This window comes from Peromyscus maniculatus, chromosome 7 (assembly GCF_049852395.1).
Source record: "Peromyscus maniculatus bairdii isolate BWxNUB_F1_BW_parent chromosome 7, HU_Pman_BW_mat_3.1, whole genome shotgun sequence".
Taxonomy (NCBI): Eukaryota; Metazoa; Chordata; class Mammalia; order Rodentia; family Cricetidae; genus Peromyscus; species Peromyscus maniculatus.
In genome coordinates this window covers 108,756,370-108,776,394 of record NC_134858.1, presented here as the reverse complement: position 1 = coordinate 108,776,394, position 20,025 = coordinate 108,756,370, and the positions used below count along the sequence as shown (strand labels likewise).

Sequence of the window (20,025 nt, the reverse complement as noted above, 5' to 3'; positions counted from 1 at the left end):
AATCCCAGCACTCTAAGAGGCCCAATGACGATGACTAGGAGGTGGAAGCCAACCTGGGCTACAAAGACCCTGTCTCTCAAAAAAACTAAACAAAAAAAAGTTCTATGCTCTGGATTATCTCATCTTGAGAAAAGAACAGGGCAAGACAGGACCATACATGGCTGCCATGATTTGTCCTAAAAAGCGTCTGTAACAATGACTATGGTGCCAGTCCTGGCTGGCAGAAAGGTGTGTTTAATAGTTCTCCAGGCAGATTTCCTACCTGCCTGCACTGCCCCTCCCTCAGCCCTCAAGCTTGTCTGAGGTTTCATTTCACAAATAAGCAGCAGATGAAAATACTAGGAATAGCACAGTGGATACGGAGACTAAGTACCATACTCTTGTAAGAGTATGAGCCTAGACTTCCTCTGCCCCATGCAATAAAGTTTAATATACACTCCCCATATCTTTTTCTAACATTTTTATATAAATTTAAATATCTTACAAAAAAGAAAGGCTTTTTCCTCCAAACATATAAATTTGAGTGAAACACAGCCTCCCACCCCTGAATACTTCCTCACTGAAATATCAATGCTCTGGTAAGAAGAGGAGGAATCTCAGCCACTTGGTCTCTGAAGCCCGTATCACACCGTGGAGAAGGCACTTGTGTTTTTGAGGTCTCCAGCAAGTGTCTCAGCACTCAGAATGGCCATCCTCCAGAACCCACACCAAGGCCTTCCAAGTACCCAGTCAGTGAGGCAGCTGGAGGAAGATGGTGAGAAAATGTGATTCTAGAATGTTGAAAATTAAAAATAAAAAGCACAGACTAGTTCTCACTGTAGAAGTGAGCTACAAACAAAATCCAAATTCATGACGATTAAACCTGCTTCATTCTCATAAATTATAAAATACAAAGGTGGCTGTTTAATGACAAGACTCAGACAGTACTGGAAGGGCTTGTGTCAATATACAAAAGTCAGTGTCTCCGGGCAAGACCCTCAGAGCAGCACCCAGGCCTACTGCTGGGCTAGAAGGGCCGTCCTGTTGGCCTTCATCTTCTCTAGACGCTTTGCCAGGTGGCTGTTGGTCATCTCCATCTCCTCGATCTTGTCCAGTGCTGTCCGTAGCTGGAGACAAAGAGCACAGTCACTCTATGTGGTCAGAAGAAAGCCCAGCATCTCTTCCTTTCTGCTTTCTGAGAAACAGCTCTGCTAAGAATGATAGCCATGTATGGGGGTCCCCAAACAGCTGCCACCTTTCTCCAGGCAGCTAGAGGCCTCAACAGTGGTGCTGAGGCTTATAAAGCCACAAAACAAAACGTGTAAAGGCTGCAAAAACTGATGTCATCTGAAGCAAAACCCCAAAATACATTTTTACTTGCTGCCTTACCAAAGTCAATGGCAGCCACTGTGCAGATCCAAAGTCTGTACGACGGGCAAAGTGGCTCCACTGTTCCTTTACCAGGTCTTTTGGGGTTTGGTTATTTGAGACAGAGTCTCATTGGCTATCCACGGCTGGCCTAGAACTTGCTCTGTAAATCAGGCTGCCCTCAAACTAACAGATTGGCCTGCCTCTGTCCCAAGTGCTGGGATTAAAGGCGTGCGCCGCCACACTTGACTAAAGACTTCTCGTGTCGTGAATTTTCCCAGACTGTCTTTGTAGCACAGTACCTCTCGCTGGAGCTTCCTCTTTTCTGCTTTCAGCTCATCTTCAATTTTCTCAGCATTCTCAGCAGCAGTTTTGTACCGCAGCACCTGCCCCTCAAGCCGGCTGATCTGTAAAGAGGAGCACACAGGCCTCTAGGGTTTGCCACCACTGCTTGGCAGCCAAGATGGAAACTCAGTGTCAATGGGGAGCCCGGGAGCCCGGGAGAAGTACAATCGCAGAGTCATTCACTCGAGGGCCAATTTCCCATGTTAAGTCTTCAGGCATTTGAAATGTACAGAAGAAACATTTTTCTAAAGAGACCCTGTTTTAAAATCCTCTAGAAATAGCTTTTAAAAAAATGACATCTACAAAGTACTATGTTTAAGAAAATATTGCACCTCTTTATTTACTGTGTGCACATAGAGGTCTGTGCTTGTTTTATGTCAAATTGACACAAGCTAAAGTCATCTAAGAGGAGGAGTCCTCAATTGAGAGAAGCCCTCCATAAGATTCGGCTGTAGGCAAGTCTATAGGGCATTTTCATTGTTTCTTTTTGGTTGAGACAGGGTTTCTCTGTGTAACAGTCCTGGCTGTCCTGGAACTTGCTCTGTAGACCAGGCTGGCCTCAAACTTGGTGTTCGCCAACTCCACCCAGCTGGGCATTTTTCTTAACTAGTGACTGATGGGGGAGGGGTTCAGCCCATTGTGGGTGGAGCCGTCCCTGGGCTATTTGTTGTGGGTTCTAAAAGAAAGCAGCCTAAACAAACCATGAGGATCAAGCTAGTAAGCAGCACCCCTCCGTGGCCTCTGCTTCCAGGTTCCTGCCCTGCTTGAGTTTCTGCCCTCACTGTTTTTTATAATAAACTGTTATATGGAACTATGAGGAAATAAACTCTTCCCTCCCCAAGTTGCTTTTGATCATGGTGTTTCAGCACAGCAATAGAAATCATAACTAGGACCAGATAAGACAACACGTGGGAATCAGCTGTCTACAGACGTGTGGGTCCTGGGGATCAAACTCAGATCTTTAGGCTTGGCAGCAAGTGTCTTATCTGCTGTGCCATCCTGCTGACCCAGTCCTCCATCTTTAGAACAAACACAAAGTTGAATTTCCTCACCAGGTGTATTCTGGTGGCTTTTTATCTGTAATGCAGAACGTTTGAAGAGATTAAGTGGCTGAGGCCACCTACAGAAATTCAAAGGTCCAACTACTATGATGCAAGAGGCTGAGAGGCATTTGATAGCATTTAATGGCATCTAAATCATTTGCTGCCTCACAGAAGTACTTACACTTTGTTCCAAGGTGGTTATGTCTTGTTCTGCTTTGGAAAGCTTGAATTTGTATTCACTAATTTGTCTATTGGCATCTCCTAAAACAGAAGATAATAATGCATTACACTCATCTCCAGAATTGAAGCTCTGAAGTAGCACATAGAGGACATGCAGTTTGGGTTCTGGACTCTATGTACTGCAAGATAACTCCTGCACCTCTGCTCAGCAGTATCCCTAGGGCCAAACAAGTTCTTTCCTTCCAAATCAGTGGTTCTCAACCTGTTGGTCAAGACCCCTTTGGAGATCACGTATCAGATATTTATGACTCACAGCAGTAGCAAAATTACAATTATGAAGTAGCAATGAAATAACTTTATGGTTGGGGGTCAGCACAACATGAGGAAGTGTGTTAAAGGGTCCCAGCAATAGGAAGGGTGAGAACCACTGCTCTAAATGCATGTGAACAGAGCGTTGAGAAAGGAAGTTCACAGGGTGGCAATGGCCCCTGAAGCCTCTGGGCCCCCTGCTTCTCTGAACCCAGCCCTGTACCTTCTAGTTCGCAGGCAGTGTTTCTGCTCTCTCACACACTGATTCAACTCTTCACCAGCCTCAGTAAGACACACTCGTCTCCATAACTCGGGAACTGTACCTTCTTCCCCTGCTCATTTTATCTGCATTCTCTTTACAATAATCATGTTCTGTAATACTGTTTGTGTATGTAAAGAGGGGGTCCTGCCTTAGTCTTAAATTTATGGACCTATCCAAATGCTTTGCATTCTATGCTTCAATAAAGCTGAGATAAATGCTTTTCAATAATATGGTGATGTCCATCCCTGACCTCAAACTCTACTATAGAGCTATAGTAATAAAAACAGCTTGGTACTGGTATAAAAACCGACATACGGACCAATGGAATCGAATTGAAGACCCTGACATTAATCCATGCACATATGAACACCTGGTTTTTGACAAAGGAGCCAAAACTATACAATGGAAAAAAGAAAGTATCTTCAACAAATGGTGCTGGCATAACTGGATGTCAATATGTAAAAGATTACAAATAGATCCATATCTGTCACCACGCACAAAACTCAAGTCCAAGTGGATCAAAGACCTAAACATAAATCCAGTTACACTAAACTTAATAGAAAAGAAAATAGGAAGCACTCTTGAACGCATTGGCACCGGAGACCATTTCCTAAATAAAACACCAACAGCACAGACCCTGAGCACAACAATTAATAAATGGGACCTCTCGAAACTGAGAAGCTTTTGCAGGGCAAAAGACACAGTCAATAAGACAAAAAGACAGCCAACAGAATGGGAAAAGATCTTCTCCAACCCCACATCTGACAGAGGATTGATCTCCACAATATATAAAGAACTCAAGAAACTAGACATCAAAGTACTGAACAGTCCAATTAAAAAATGGGCTAAAGAGCTAAACAGAGAATTCACAAAACAAGAACTACAAATGGCTGAAAGACATTTAAAGAAATGCTCAACATCCTTAATCATCAGAGAAATGCAAATCAAAACGACTCTGAGATACCACCTTACACCTGTTAGAATGGCTACGATCAAAAACACCAATGACAACCAATGTTGGAGAGGATGTGGAGCAAAGGGAACACTCCTCCACTGTTGGTGGGAATGTAAACTTGTACAACCACTGTGGAAATCAGTATGGCGGTTTCTCAGAAAATTAGGAATCGAACTACCTCAAGACCCAGCCATCCCACTCTTGGGCATATACCCAAGGAATGCTGATTCATACCATAAAGATACATGCTCAGCTATGTTCATAGCAGCACTATTTGTAATAGCCAGAACCTGGAAACAACCTAGATGCCCATCAACAGAAGAATGGATGAAAAAAATGTGGTACATATACACAATGGAGTACTACTCAGCAGAGAAAAACAATGAAAGCATGAAATTTGCAGGCAAATGGATGGAACTAGAAAAAATCATCCTGAGTGAGGTAACCCAAACCCAGAAAGACAGTCATGGTATGTACTCACTCATAGGTGGATTCTAGATATAAAATAAAGAACAATCAGACGACAACCCATAGAACCATAGAGGCCATATATATAGTAGCATGGAGGTCCCTAGGACGACTGTGGCTTATAATAAATTTCAGTTTTACTCAATTATTGAAAAAAAATAGCCAAATGAATGGAAACACATGAACTATGAACTAAAGGTTGAGGGGCCCCCAGCTGGATCAGACCCTCTGAATAAGTGAGACAGTTAATTGGCTTGATCAGTTTGGGAGGCAACTAGGCAGTGGGACCAAGTCCTGTGCTCATTGCATGAGTTGGCTGTTTGAAACCTGGAGCTTATGCAGGGACACTTGGCTCAGTCTGGGAGGAAGGGACTGGACCTGCCTGGACAGTCTACCAGGTTGATCACAGTCCTCGGGGGAGGACTTGTCCTGGAGGAGGTGGGAATGGGGGGTAGGCTGGGGGTAAGGGGAAGGGGTGGGAGGGGGGAGAATAGGGGAACCCATGGCTGATATGTAGAACTGAATGGTATTGTAAAATAAAAATAAATAAATAAATAAATGAAAATAATATGGTGATGTTATAGGTACAGCTACAAATCATTATATGTACGTCATTCCCAAGAAATAAAGAGCTTAAAATTTTAGAAATGGGGGTGGGGTTAAAATTCCCACCAGGACCCTAAAGTCTTCACCCTTTGAAGATTATACAGTTGAAAAGTCTATAGAACATACATCTAACTCACCAAAGGAAAAATTAAAAAAAAAACCCTAGAACATTCCTCTATTTCCACATGAACAATAGGAGGCCTACCTATGCAGTGGTCAGTGCAAGCAGATTTGCTGACTGGACAGTTACTATCACCTTAACAGGAACCATAGGAGGTGGCACCTCTCTGTAACCCCAAATGCTAGCCCTTGGGTGGCTAAGACAAGAGGATCAGGAGTTTGAGGCCAGCCTGAGCTGCACAATGAGACTATTTCAAAAAATGGATAGAGCAGCTATCTCTCAGGGCCACCTGTGGTCGTGGAGAGAGCTCTACAAGAGAAGTTACAGTCCTGTTTTTATATTCAAATCTCCAATAACCTATTGGTTATCAAAATGTGCAGCTACTTTATCCCTTTCAAACACTGATTCCTTCCCGTGTACAAGTCTGTTCACTCACTCCTGTATGTTTCTGAAACCCAAATCACTCCAGGTCCAGTTGCTGTTCAGAACTAGCAGCTGCTCACATTGTCCCGGCTGCCATGTGCTGCTCAGGTCATTTAACCTCCACCTGTAGAGCCCACCTCTAACACCTGCTTGGCTCCAGAAAACAGTCACGCAGAAGCTACTTTGTTCCACTTCAGCTTGGTTCCTTTCAAATTTGCTGCTTCTGCAATCTTTCAAAATCTAATAAGCTTCAACCCCCAAATTCCTCCAGTAAAGCCCCTACAAATTACAAAAATGAAAGCCCCTTATTATAAGTTACACATCACTACCAACAGGGTAATAATAAGAATGGGTGCTGGGACAACTCTACTGTGGTATGTAGGGTGAGTACAGTAGATAGACACTTAAAAACAATATGGAGCCAAGCATGGTAGCACACACCTTTAATCCCAGCACCTGGGAGGGAAAGGCAGGTGGATCTCTGTGGGTTCTAGGCCAGCCCAGTCTACATAATGATTTCAGGCTAGCCAGGACTATGTAGAAAGACCCTCTCTCAAACAAACCAACAATATGGGGTCAAAAGTAAAAAGGGAAAGGAAATATAATTTGTATAAACAGACTATATTTTGTAGCCTTGCTTTTAATTTCATGTAAAGATGAATTTTTGTTAAAAACTAGTAAATTTCAGAAACTCAACATTAATGAGCTGGTCTTAAATCTTCAATTTTCCGAGATGAATTCCAAAGAAAAAGCTTAAATGGAAGAGGGACCCACACAGGAGCTCAGATATCACATGCAGGCAAGGACTGGCCCATGCCACCCCTGGGACTTACAGGTGAGCAGAGTCCCTGACCAGCTCTTAAGAGGTCAGGACCACTCTCCTGGACTCCGGCAGCCCACATCCACCTCTATTCCAGGGATACATGCTACATACCAGTGCACACTGGCCTGGCACTACTCTGTACCTACTCTGCATCTCGATGAACTGCAAATCTGAGCCATTCTGCAGTCCTGCCAGGTCCCCAGATGTGCCATCACTCCTGGAACACTTCTGCCGTTCCTCTTCTAACTGCAGCTTCAGCTTTCTAATCTGGAATGGAAGGAAAAGTCACCAGTGAGATCAGTGTCTGTCTGTTTCTTTATCTCTTTCTTTGGGGATACTGGGGTGAAGCCCAGGGACTCAGGCATGCTAAGCAAACACTACGACAGCTGTAGCCATATCCCTCTTTTTTTACTTTGAAATAGGTTCTCACTAAGTTGCCCAGACTGGCCTTGCACTCACTCTTCAGCTCAGGGAGACCTTGGACTTGGGATTCTCCTTCCTCAGCCTCCCAAGTAGTTGTGATTGCAGACCTGTGTCACCAGGCCTGGATGGAAGGTAAGTGTCTTGAGTTTGTATGTGCCGATGCATATATGGAGGCCAGGGGTCTACATCAGATGCCTTCTTCAGTTGGTCTTCATGTTGTTTTTGTGACAAGGATCTCACCAAGCCTGAAGCTAATCAATATGGCCTGGCTGGCTGGCTGGCTGGCAAACTCCAGTGAACCTCCTGCATCCACCTCTCCAGTGCTGGTATTACAGATACATGCTGCAGTGCCTACTGCTGGGAATTCAAATTCAGGGCATGTTTGCACAGCACTGCTGCAGTGACTTTACCAGCTTCCAGCCCCGTTCCCTTAAAGGAGGTAACTGGTCCAGTGGCCATCGCATACAACAAAGCAGATCCTTATTATTTTTAGCAAGCCATACAAATCACTCAAACAGTTTTACCTACGACAAGAATGGCTCTAGGCATTTTATATAAACTGATATAAACAGAAAGGAATGGGCCTCAGAAACCAGGTGTCTCAATAAAGACCTCTACTCTTTATTACTTACTTGTGTGTGTTTACACAACAGTACACTTTTGAATATTTTTTCTTAGTCTTATTAAAATGAATCCTTTCATGGGTAGATAGGACTTTTTGTCTAGTTTTTTAGAGATAAATTGAATACTTATAGAACTTTAAATACTCAAATTAATTGGAAGCACAAATGTCTGGCTTTTCCAGTTTCTTTAACTCTGCTGGCAGAGATTAAAAGGAAGCTGAGAACGAGCTTTGCCACTGTCCAATGGGAAGGGCAAGTGCTGATTTCACACTCAGTGAATGCATACTTCCCAGGTACCTCTGCCCTTTGCACACATATGGGTTTGCCTTGAGAGAATTGGGTTGTTATCCCATCATTCCTACCACACCCCAAAGGGGCACCCCTCTTCCTCAGCACTCTTACCCAAAGGCCCTGTGCCATACCTAACCTTAGCCCGCTGCACACACAAACTTCTCCAACGCCTCTCGAAGCATCAGCCTGCCACCAGCTGATGCTCCTGCCACTGCCTCATCTCAGAGTACACTTTTCACCTTAGTACTCTCACGGAGCCCTGCAGTTCTTATAGCCCCACTAAGCACTACAGCTTTTGTCTTCACAGGCTCCTACCTCAGCCTGGAGATGGAACGGTGCTCTCGGGCTCTCCTTGCTGTTGCTGAACTACCTACCCTACAGCCATGCTCCCGAGAAGTCCCTGTTCTTACTCTTACTGTTAGATTCCTATCGATCTGCCTTATGTCTTCACTGGTGTGCTGGGCCTCTGCCCTGTTAGCTCCTGACTTGCACTCCCAAAACTGCCCTCTATCTTGGCCATTTCATACACATCTGGAATAGTGACATGCTCCCATAATGCACCCCAATTCTGGAACACCTCCCCTTCAAGGATCCTGCTATCTACCTCTTTTTGCCCTTGACCTTCATGTAACACATAATAACAGACTTCAACATTGGATAGCCATACTCCCGAGGTTATTTAGTTCCACATACTCTAACCACGACTGCTGAACCCCCCCCCCCCCCGCCCCGTTTATTCTCTCTATACCCTAACCGGAACATCCTCCAGCCACACTCACTTCCAGTCATTGATCTATCTTCTTTCTACTCCAGCTGATCTCTACTTCGAGGTCCTCTCCGCACTCTCATTCAGCCTGACTTCTAGGTCTGACCTGACCACCACAGTCTTACTGCCCACCACATCCCTTGTCCTAGCTATGTCTAACTGCTGACTACATGCCTGCCACACGGCTGAATGTTACTAGAGAGACACATGATAAATGTGTTCACAGAAACTTCACATACAACACAGCTTAATTCTATTGCCTGATCTCTCTACTAAGGCCTACCAGGGCATGGATTTTTCAAATAAACCCACAACAATCTGATTATTCATCCAAATTTCCTATGTACCATGAATAATGTATTAAACAGTAGAGTATCACTTGCCATTTGCTTACTGACTGAATAGGAGTGAGGAAAGAGTAACTAAAATCACTCAAGTTTTTCCAAACTAAAGACTAGAATCAACAGGGGCTGCTATCATGCTTGAAAACTTCTGAATACATCACTGTGAGATTTCAAGATACTAGAAAGAAAGAGAATAGGACAGAAGCTTACAGAGGAAAAGAAAAACATCACCTATGAGAGATCAAATCTGAAAATGTCCTCAAAATTGTTTATTATTATTATTATTATTATTATTATTATTATTATTATTATTATTATTATTTATTGAGTGTTCATGCACATACATAAAACACATTCTTCTGGAGGTCAGAGGACAACCTGGAGGAGTCAGTTCTCATGTGCTACCTTCATGTGGGTTTTAGGAATTGAACTTCGGTTGTCTGGCCTGCACAGCACGCACTTTGCTCACTGAGCCATCTCACAGGCCTGTCCTCACAATTCTGAACAACTATCTTCAAGGACAGGACAATAAAGGAAGAGATTTTTAAAAACCTGAAGGAAAATGACACTTTCAGGCCTTCAAAGTCATGGGACCAGCCCACATGCTCTTTCCTCAGGAAGCTACAGGAATATACAAAATAAGAGTGAATGAAAGAGGAAAGAAGAAAAGCCAAGAAAAGGGAAGCCAACCCAAAGCACTGGCAGAGAAAGTCCCCACAGGCTTGCAGGACAGTCCCAGCAGCACAGAGTGAACAAGCTGCTAGTTCAGACTGGGCTGTCAGAGATGAAGATGAAGCCAGGGAACCTGCTACGGATCAGAAAACTGAGTGGGCTTAAAACGGGGGCTAACTGTATGATAAACACAAGAAAAGCCACCCAGAACAGAGATGGCTCCCTATGGAGCCAACGTTCAGAGTCCTGCAGATGGAAACAGACTGGCTGTTGAGAGGCTACAGGAACAGGAAGTATGCACATGTGTGGCAGAGGTCTTCCACAGAGGACTGTCAACAGATGGTCCCTTTAAGGAGTAGCACCATGAAGTCAGTGACTCTCACGAAGGGACAACAGAGAGGACAGAGTTGGTCAGGGTGGGGGTAGAAGGGATGAGCAACCAGCTTTGTATGCATCCCAGACATTTTTAAAGACAATACCAATTAGCTTTTCTTCCTTTAAATGTTACTTGAGTACTAAAGTTAAGAAATAATCTTTTTTTTTTTTTAATTTTATTTTATTATGTATCTCTGGCTGTCCTGGAACTCACTATGCAGACCAGGCTAGCTTCAAACTCAAAGATCCACCTGCCTCTGCCTCCTAAGTGCTGGGATTAAAGGCGTGCGCTACAACACCCAGCAATATTTCTAATTTCTAGTGAACAGTTAATTTATTAGCATTTTACTGCCTATCTTAGATGAACTAATGGTTTCAGATGAGCAGACATCTCACCTGTGACAGGAGCTCCTCCTTTTCTCCAGCAAGTTTCCGTAGCCTCACATCTGGAACAAGTGGGAAGCTGTAAACTGGGCTTGGAAAGGTTTTCACAAATAGCCAGCATCTACTAAATTACATTGTTTACATTCTGAACATGAAAAGAAGCAAAGGCCTTAACTCCAATCAAAAGAATACTTTATTCTCCCAAACACACTCCTAGCTGGTGACAGTTATGACATCAAATATCTGCTCCCAGAGCAGTAACTTTCTGCCTAGACACAAACTGGAGTCCAGAGGAAACCATTTTGTTGTTGTTGTTGCAAAAAACGTGCAAGCTTTTCCCAGTTGTCTTCAGGGGCTCCCAGCCTTGGTGGGGAGCAGGACGTGGAACAGGAGCGGGCGCGGGAGTGCGGGTCAGGGCCCTGCATAATGCTGGCACGAGTGAGCCTGCCATGGCTGACGGGACAGGCGAGTGAGGAGCCCTAAGACTGGTGTGGGACTGAGAGCCTCGTGGATCAGAAACCTGCAGTGGCTTCAACTACTGTTTAAACCTGTGGCTCATCCAGCAGTGAACACAAGAAAACCAGGCTAGGGGACCTGGGTTCCAGCCTGGGGCAGATGCACAGGGCTGCTGCTTCCAGGCGGGAAGAGGCCCCCTGGGCTGAGGAGACAGCACTAGTTCAGCTAGAGCAGCAGCTCACAGTTGGCCAATGGCCCGTAATGAATGAGGGTCGGACATGTCAGTCCCACTTCCCTTAGCACCCACAGGGGGGGAGCCCAGAGCTGCCCATTGCTGTCTGCAGCTCTGTACACTATCGGGCTGCAACGGCTATGGATGGGAACGAACAAAATGGTAAACTTACATGAGTTTTGTTTTGTTTTTGTATGGTTTTTGAGTGTGGCCTTTGTGAATGACAATGTCATCTCAAATGCCAAAGGTGAGCATGCCTGCAGGGTTTCCCTTCTAGCTCACTTGCATCCTCTATCAACCATTAATTCTGTTTTTGAATTCTACACGAGACAACATGCCTACTAACCTGAAGACAGCTTAGCCTGTGCTGCTCTTGTAGTGCCTCACACTCCCTTAAGAAAACTACACACGCCAGGCGGTGGTGGCGGCGCACGCCTTTAATCCCAGCACTGGGGAGGCAGAGCCAGGCGGATCTCTGTGAGTTCGAGACCAGCCTGGGCTACAGAGCAAGATCCAGGACAGGCACCAAAACTACACAGAGAAACCCTGTCTCAAAAAAACAAACAAACAAACAAACAAAAAAAGGGAAAACTACACATACAAACACACACACACACACACACGGTAAAAGAAAAAAATTTAAATTAAAAAATGTTTTAAAATGTGAGCTGATGGCACGGTATCTATCTGTGTTATTTCTCTTCCCCCTGATTTGTTGTGGGGGCAATGGCTGGGGCCCTTTGTGACTTCCTGGAGAGGTGTTGTTAGATTCTCTAAGGGTCAATTTTAACAGGCCTGGACCCTGCCCTGGAAGTCACACTTCAGTATGTGCCTTCTCCATCATCCATTTCTGGCTTTAAGCAAAGTGGTGGCAAAGAGCTGTAGAGCCCTGGGGTAAGCTTAGACTCTAAATCCAGGTGGGCGAGGAAGAAGCTAACCCCATGCTAGCAAGTCCCCGCAGCCCTGAGCTCCCCTGGATGGGCAGCTGGACTCTGCCCAGAGTTTGCTGTAGGTGAAAGGCGATGTGTATACACCTGCAATGTGCTAACCCATCAGTGCTAACCCACACGATGACTCCATCTCTGCTTTCCCAAGATCAAGAATGTCAGAGACAATGTGTCCAGATTCTTGTCTAAATAGCCATATACTGCCCCCGACCCCTACCCTGGGCTTGAAGTCCAACATCAATCCAAAACGGAATACCAAGCAGTGTCTTACCTAGTGGCCCTTCTCCTGCTGACTCCAAGACCTGAGCAGCTTCCTGAGACACAGCAGTAATGGCTCCAACCACAACAGGTTCATCATGATTGACATCACCATTGGGAGTGCTGTCTGGGATTATAACTAAGCCATGTTTCTGTGGGGAAGAAAAAACCTACCATTACAAGCAGTAATCCACACAGAAACTGTAAGCTCTGTTGAGGCATCTCTGCAACAATGTTTGTTTGCCATGGGTAAAAACTAGTTAGATTAGTTATGTGATATACCTTTGTGGAAGAACTAGCTCAATCCACCATCGTATCAAGGCTGTTGATATGGGCAGCAAAGAACTAAGGCAAGAGCAGGGGAAGAAGGCCCAGGCCGACGTACCTCTGCCGTCCTCACTGTCTCCTGCAGGTCAGCCAGCTCCTCTCTGAGCACATCTCGCTCATTCCTGAGGCAGGTAATGTGTTCCTTCTGTTTCTCTAGGGCCTGGGTTTAGGCAGGGTAGCAAGGGAAAGAACAGCACAGAAAAAGAGCAAGAGAAAGGTGACTAATCCAGTAAGCAGGTGAGGCCTACAAGCAGAAGGTTAGAAGTGGAGACAGCGGCCAGGCAGGGAGGGAGCAGCCTGTGTGCACAGCAGCAGAATGGCTTAAACAGAGAAGAGCCCTCATGCAGGAACTCGGAAGACATGCTCATCACATGAAGATCATCTTTACACACAAAAATTTCCTGCATAATTGCCTCAGTACATTTTCATTTGGAGAACAACAACAACAACCCAACACATTTTACTTCATCTTTAACAGAAGTAGTTTAGTTAAGAATATGCTTGATTGTTAAAAATGAAGATGGTTTGGGAAAATGAGCAAGTCTGGATCAGTTATTTAAATACTGGCTGGCTGCTTGCTCTCCAGTGTTAGCAAGATACTCAGTTACCACCTGGCCCAAGACAGCTCAGCTCCAAAGGAATTCTCTACAACCTACTTATGTTAATTGGTTTTCTGATAAAAATTCGTTTATGCTGATGAAGTGAGTGGGTCCGGAGTTTCAAATCTATCAGAATCCACCCATCTGGCAAACAGGAGGCCTAGCAGTGGCACCCTCGGGAGGCCCACTGGCTTGGAGTACTGCTCGCTCTGGCAGGCGGCACGGAGGGTTGGGAGGGCAGGTGGGCTTCCTCGGGAGCCTCCCTGCTTCCTGCAGAGCTTTCCGGACAGCAGCACAGGCAGAAGAGGGAAGCCACTCTGGTCATCAATGGTGAATGTGAAACCACGTTCACACACGAAGAAGAAAGCAGGCGCCTGGTCACCTGGCGGCAGGGCTGTCTCTACCAGGACCCTTCCGCTATTTATTTCTCCTGATTTAATGTTTTCTCCAGCATTAACCCAATAAGGTAAGCTGTAACTTTGATCACCAGGTCAAGAAGTAGGTCAACTGCTTAGTTACTAATGGCTAGGAAGTGTTTAGTGGTTGTCCTTGTTGCTGAATCTCTAGAGGGTCTCATATTGCCTAGGCTGGCCTTCAACTTGCTATGTAGTCAAGGTTGACCTTGAACTCCTGGTCCTACAGTGGGATTAACAGGCACATATGTCTGCATGCCTGGCACTGATTGAGTAATTTTTATAAAAACCACTATAATCCTATTCTGTGACCAAACTGGAAACAAGTAAGTGTGACAGCACCCCGAATGTGCTGCACCGCTGTGACAGCAGACACTGTGATCTGGTGGGGAAGCCCTGCCCTGTGCCTTCTGGAGGGCACTTATCATCTCCCTGTCCAAAGTTACAGCGGCTCCAAGGGAGAAATGAGTCCAGTTCATTTGGTCCTAACACCTTGCATACGGTCTGCCTTCTGCTCCTTCACGGTCACCCCACAGAATGCCGGGGACATACCCCTTAGGCAGGCCCTCTCCTCATTTTTCACACTGTAATGTCAATCCCTAACTTCCTTTCTATTGTAGTGGAAACTCGCACATCTAATGGATCTCCAATTACCTAACCACCTTACCAGCAAATGAACATTGGAACAAGCACAGGAGCATCTCTTCTCTGCAGGCAGTCACCCAAACCACATGGGTGATGTTAGATGTGTGTTATGGACGTGGCAGTCACCTGCACTACAGGTTAGATGTGTGTCACAAAAGCATGCCATGCAGTTGTGTTACAATCACAACATGAAGCTGAGGAGGCGGTCACTTTCATGATGTGCTGTGTCAATAATCCCACTGACTACAAAAGACCTCTCAGGAATAGACCAATCTCAAGTTAAGAATTCTAGCAAACACTAGTATGAGGCTTTTGTGCCTCCTTACACAATTATGGTACTGGGTTCTTGTTTTATTTCTAGATTTTAAAATTTCATCTCCCCATAATTACAGTTAAGAAAATAAAATATAGCCTGTGTATTTGTTCATTTCACCACAAAGCTTGGGAGCTACTGAAACACCTTTCTAGTTGGGTCAAACGTGTGCTCTAGATCTGCAGTCCTGGGGCCGCCTGACCACACAGCCACCGCCCTGTGCTGCAGGCAGCAGTGACCTGGGCAACACATTTCTAAAGATAAAAAGGACATCCCTGCAGAGATCTAAATAATCCAATTAAAGAGTAAAAAGGACATCCCTGCAGAGATCTAAATAATCCAATTAAAGATAAAAAGGACATCCCTGCAGAGATCTAAATAATCCAATTTTAGCATCAAAGCCAAACAGAGATGTGGAAGAGGCTAAAATGCTAGGCACCAGGTTCAATAACTGCAGTTATTGAGAATGAGAATTAACGGATGCCGGACTGGCCCAGAGCCCAGGCCTTTATGTGCATTACTCTATTCAACATTGAGTACCTAGAGAGAGCTGCAAGAAGCTAGTGATAAAGAACTGATGTCACCCAGGAAAAGTGAGAGAAAACTCAGTTTCCACCTGGGACCTGTTTCTTGATTAAGTTATTAGATTTTATTCTTGAAAATGAACCTGGAGATGAGTGATGCATTAGGTACTGAAAGCAAGTCCTTTGGAAGTAAAAGAGAAGCTGGGTATGGTGGATTCAGCCTGGTATACACAGACTCTGTCTCCAAAAAAAAAAAAACAAAAAACAAAAAAACGTGTCTAGAGATGGAGCTCAGTAGTAGAGCATTTGCCTTTCAGGTGTGAGTTCCTGGGTTCTCTTCCTTAGACTGGAAAAGGCAAAAACAGATGACATAACAACACCAGACAGAGAAGTAAAGTGTTGGTGAAGAAGTGGAGGAATTCTATCCTTTGCTCATCGCTGAGAGGAATGTGCTACGGAATACAGAATGGCATTTAAAGTTCCTAAATGACTTAGCAATTTACACCCCAAATAACTTAAAACAGAGCAGGAATAAGATACTTGGACAACATATGCACAGCAGCATATTCACAACAGCCAGGGGCGGACGCTGCTACCCAGGCATCAGTTAAGACATAAATGTGGCTGGGCGGTGGTGGCGAAGGCCTTTAATGCCAGCACTTGGAAGGCAGAGCCAGGCCTCTGTGAGTTCGAGGCCAGCCTGGTCTACAGAGCAAGATCCAGGACTGGCACCAAAATAACACAGAGAAACCCTGTCTCGAAAAATTAAAAAAAAACAGAGAGAGAGAGAGAGAGATAAATGTGACACATTTGTCCATTCAGTTTCAAAAAGTAAGGATATTTGCTGAGTGTAAGTAAAGAATGCCTGGAACCCCAGAACTTAGGAGGAAATGGAAGGGTCAGCCTGAACTGCACATAGTAAGATCTCTCTCTCTCTCTCTCTCTCTCTCTCTCTCTCTCTCTCTCTCTCTCTCTCTCTCTCTCTCTCACACACACACACACACACACACACACATACACACACTCACACACACACACACACACACACACACACACACTTCATTCTGACACATCCTTCAATGCTGATGATGAAGCTCTAAAGCTCTAGGATATTGTGCTCCTGTCATAAAGTAGCTATAAAGTGCTATATGAGTCCACCTCATTGAGGAACCGAGAGTATTAACCTGGAGACAGAGTGGAGCAGAGGTGGACAGGGGTGAGGTGGATGGCATTGCTTAGTGGGTTCCATTAGCTGGACAGGATGGGGACAGTGCACAGCAATACAGGGGAATTTAACTTCACTGAACTGTCCAACTGTTAAGATGGTAGATCATTATTTGTAATAAACACAAAGAAAAGCTAAAGGAAGTATAAACTACTGTTAAAATTAGATAAACTTTTTGAGTTATGCTGAATGAAAAAAATCTAAGTCCAAATATATAATACACTGTTAGTTTCTATTTATACAACATTCCTTTTGTTTGTTTGTTTTTGAGACAGGGTTCTTTGTATAGTCCTGGTTGTTTGGAACTCTGTAGACCAGGCTGTCCTTGAACTCAAAGATCCACCTGCCTCTGCCTCCCAAATGCTGGGATTAATTAAAGGCATGTGCCACCACCGCCCAGCTACACCATTCTTAAAATGGCAAAATGACAGAGTGGCTCTGAGGGCTGGAGGCCAGGAGTAGGAAGAGTATCTATAAAAAGGAGAAGAGGAAGCGCTTTATCTTCATTGCACCACAGACATGTCCTGGCTGTAACACTGTATTACATACAGCATTGCAAGATGTGACATTCTAGAGCAAAGGGTATGTGGGGATATCTTGGTATCATTTCATACATTTGTATGTGAATCTTAATTTTCCTCAAAATAAACATTTAATTTTTCAAAAACAGTCTTAGTATGTATATGATGTATGAGTAGGCACACCCACACAGTAGAGGTGGAGGAACACTTGTGGACTTTCCTCTCTCCTCCCACCCTCAGGTGGGTTCTGGAAATCCAAATCAATCATCACACTTGGAAAACAAGCCCTCTACCACTGAGCTATCTCAGCAGTTTGTAAAAGTTTACTCTTTAAAAGTTAAATACATCTTGGGCTGGAGAGATGGCTCAGCCGTTAAAGGCTAGGCTCACAACCAAAAATAAAAGTTAAATACATCTTTTTTTTTTTTTTTTTTTTTTTTGGTTTTTCGAGACAGCATTTCTCTGCGTAGCTTAGGCCGGCCTCGAACTCACAGAGATCCGCCTGGCTCTGCCTCCCGAGTGCTGGGATTAAAGGCATGCGCCACCACCCCCGGCAAAAGTTAAATACATCTTATAGAAAACTTCAGACAATTAAAAGCCAAGTAATTTACAGCTTAGCCATCAGCATGTATATTTATACATTTCTTTCTTTTTTTTCCTTTTTGAGACAGGTCACACTGTGTAACCCTGGCTGGCCTAGAACTCAATACATAGACCAGGCTAGCCTAGAACTCACGAGATCCACCTACCTGCCTTTCTCCTAATTCTGGGATCAAAGGCATGTGCCACTACAACCAGCACTGGCATGTCTTTCTAGTAGGAAACCAAGGTCTGTTTTAATGAGCTCCTTTAGGGGGTGTGTAGTTTTACTCTAGCTACTAAGCTAGTCCAAGACAACCAGTTTAAAATGCTAAGAAAGCTATACAAATGAGAAGTCCCAGGCCTCCCTGCCTCATGAGATGGCCATCCCAGGCAAGATGTACATTTTTAACTTTTCCTCCACAAACTGCCTACTCTGTGTGCCCACTCCCCTATATCACTTCACTTTTCCAAGGAAAAAATGTATATAAATTAAGTAATTCACAATCAGAATGTCCCCTGGGAAGATTTTCTAATTGTTGGTGGAATTTTGGAAATTTGGTAACTTAAGCTTCAGAAAAGTATCTAAAAATACCTTTAGTTCTTTACATTTCTGCCCTATGGAACTAGAGATGTGACTAGTTTTGCTACCCTTCAGCATGGTTGGAGTGTACCTGCAATGCTACACAGAGCAGTAGTGAGGGTGTTTTCCCTACCAGGCCCCAACTGGGGAGTGCTGGGTTATAATTAGAGATGGTGGCACAGTTTGGCAGCCCTGTGATCTTACATTCCTATCCATTTCCATCACTAAACTGATTTGTAATCTCCTACTTTATTCACCAACAATTTACATGATAACATTTTCCCCACCTCCACCTCCAACTTCTTTTTAATCCATACTTCTGTAAGGTAAAATAGCCAGCTACCCACAGAATTTGAATTGATGCTCTGGGATAAGAATCCTTGGAGAATAAAGAACACTTCTTTTAAAGGTTTCTATTTCTGAGCATCACAAGAATGGAGTCTGGAAAGAGAAGTTCTCTCTAGGCACACTATCAGGTTTCCTAGGGAAGTCTCTTCTGTTTATTCACATTGTCTACACTTTCTTGGTCTATTCCTCAGGAATGGACTTCTCCAAAGCCCCATCTCCTCTCATACCCCAATTGTTTTATCTTTCCAAAGCAGGGTCTCTTGGAGGTCAAACACCTCTTTTGTCATGGTGTCTACTTTCTGCTGGAGGCGCTGATTCTCCTGAAGAAGGGGAAGGAAATAATAAAAGCAGAAAGAAAAAGCAAGGACATTAGAAGAAGGAAAACAGAATGAGAAGGAGGCAGATGAATTTTAAAAGGGGAGGGGGGAGGTGACAGCCAGTGTCTCACTGCCTTGTCCAACAGTAAGCAAGGGAGGCAGTGGGACAAGCTGAGAGTGTGCTGAGTGTGCACTGGCCCTGGGTTCCAGCACCAGCACAAGAAAAGGGGGCGGGCAAATGTCTGAAAGGGTCCTGGGACAAACTAACTGTCCCAACAGCAGCTGAGGCAGCTGGCCAGCTGCGGTCCTGCCGACACACAGCACTCCTCTGTGTGCGCCCCTTTCTACCCAAACACGGAACGCTTGTATTTGCCAAAGGAAACTTGCGTTTACTTGTGAACAAATGATCCTTTACCACAGAAAGCAAGCTGAAGACTTGAATGGTGTTTGGTAAAGCAGAACTAAAAAAAGGACAGATATATCTTCAGCTTGATCTCTCTGGTTTTCTGTTGGCTGAAATATCAAGAATATCATGAACTGTAAGAGAAACATGAGTTTTTAGCAGCTCTCAAACTAGTCTTCTGATGGGGAATGATGGCATCCTAGTTAGCACAGACACAGCCTAGAATCCCCTGGGGGGAAAGCCTCAGGCGAATAACTGTCTTTATCAGGGCTGGAGCATGTCTGTGAGGGATTGTCTTGATTGCTAACTGATGTGAGAGGCCCAGCCCACTCTTCACTGCTGGGCAGATAGTCCTGGGCTGTATAAGGAAGCTGTATGAGGAGTGTAAGCCTCAGCCTGTCAGTGAGCTAGCCATGGTTTCTTGTGCACTTCCTTGGCTCTGAGTGAGCTCCCTAGTTGGAGATAATGCTGTGTGGAACAGCAAACAGGCCTGCCTTCAGGTGCCTGCCCTGACTTCCCTCAGTGATGGACTGTGACCTGAAAATATATGAAATAAGTCCGTTTTCCACCTAAGT

At 44.6% G+C, this 20,025-nt stretch overlaps 1 protein-coding gene across 32 annotated transcripts in view; it reads right to left on the bottom strand.

The window, feature by feature from the left end:
• Window positions 1-880: 880 nt before the first annotated feature.
• The window catches only part of Lrrfip2 (LRR binding FLII interacting protein 2), a 108,478-nt gene continuing 89,333 nt past the window's right edge, over window positions 881-20,025 (bottom strand). For 16 of the 32 annotated variants that reach the window (XM_042281792.2, XM_076577191.1, XM_076577188.1 and 13 more), the window contains 8 exons: window positions 18,958-19,050; window positions 13,039-13,140; window positions 12,667-12,805; window positions 10,773-10,822; window positions 7,029-7,149; window positions 2,917-2,996; window positions 1,650-1,754; window positions 881-1,106 (listed from right to left, as the gene is read on the bottom strand). In XM_042281792.2, the coding sequence (XP_042137726.2) occupies window positions 996-1,106; window positions 1,650-1,754; window positions 2,917-2,996; window positions 7,029-7,149; window positions 10,773-10,822; window positions 12,667-12,805; window positions 13,039-13,140; window positions 18,958-19,050 (801 nt within the window). In that variant the 3' untranslated portion in view covers window positions 881-995. The remainder of the gene's footprint in view (window positions 1,107-1,649; window positions 1,755-2,916; window positions 2,997-7,028; window positions 7,150-10,772; window positions 10,823-12,666; window positions 12,806-13,038; window positions 13,141-18,957; window positions 19,051-20,025) is intronic. The other 16 variants (XM_076577199.1, XM_076577201.1, XM_076577213.1 and 13 more) reach the window with 3 other exon arrangements.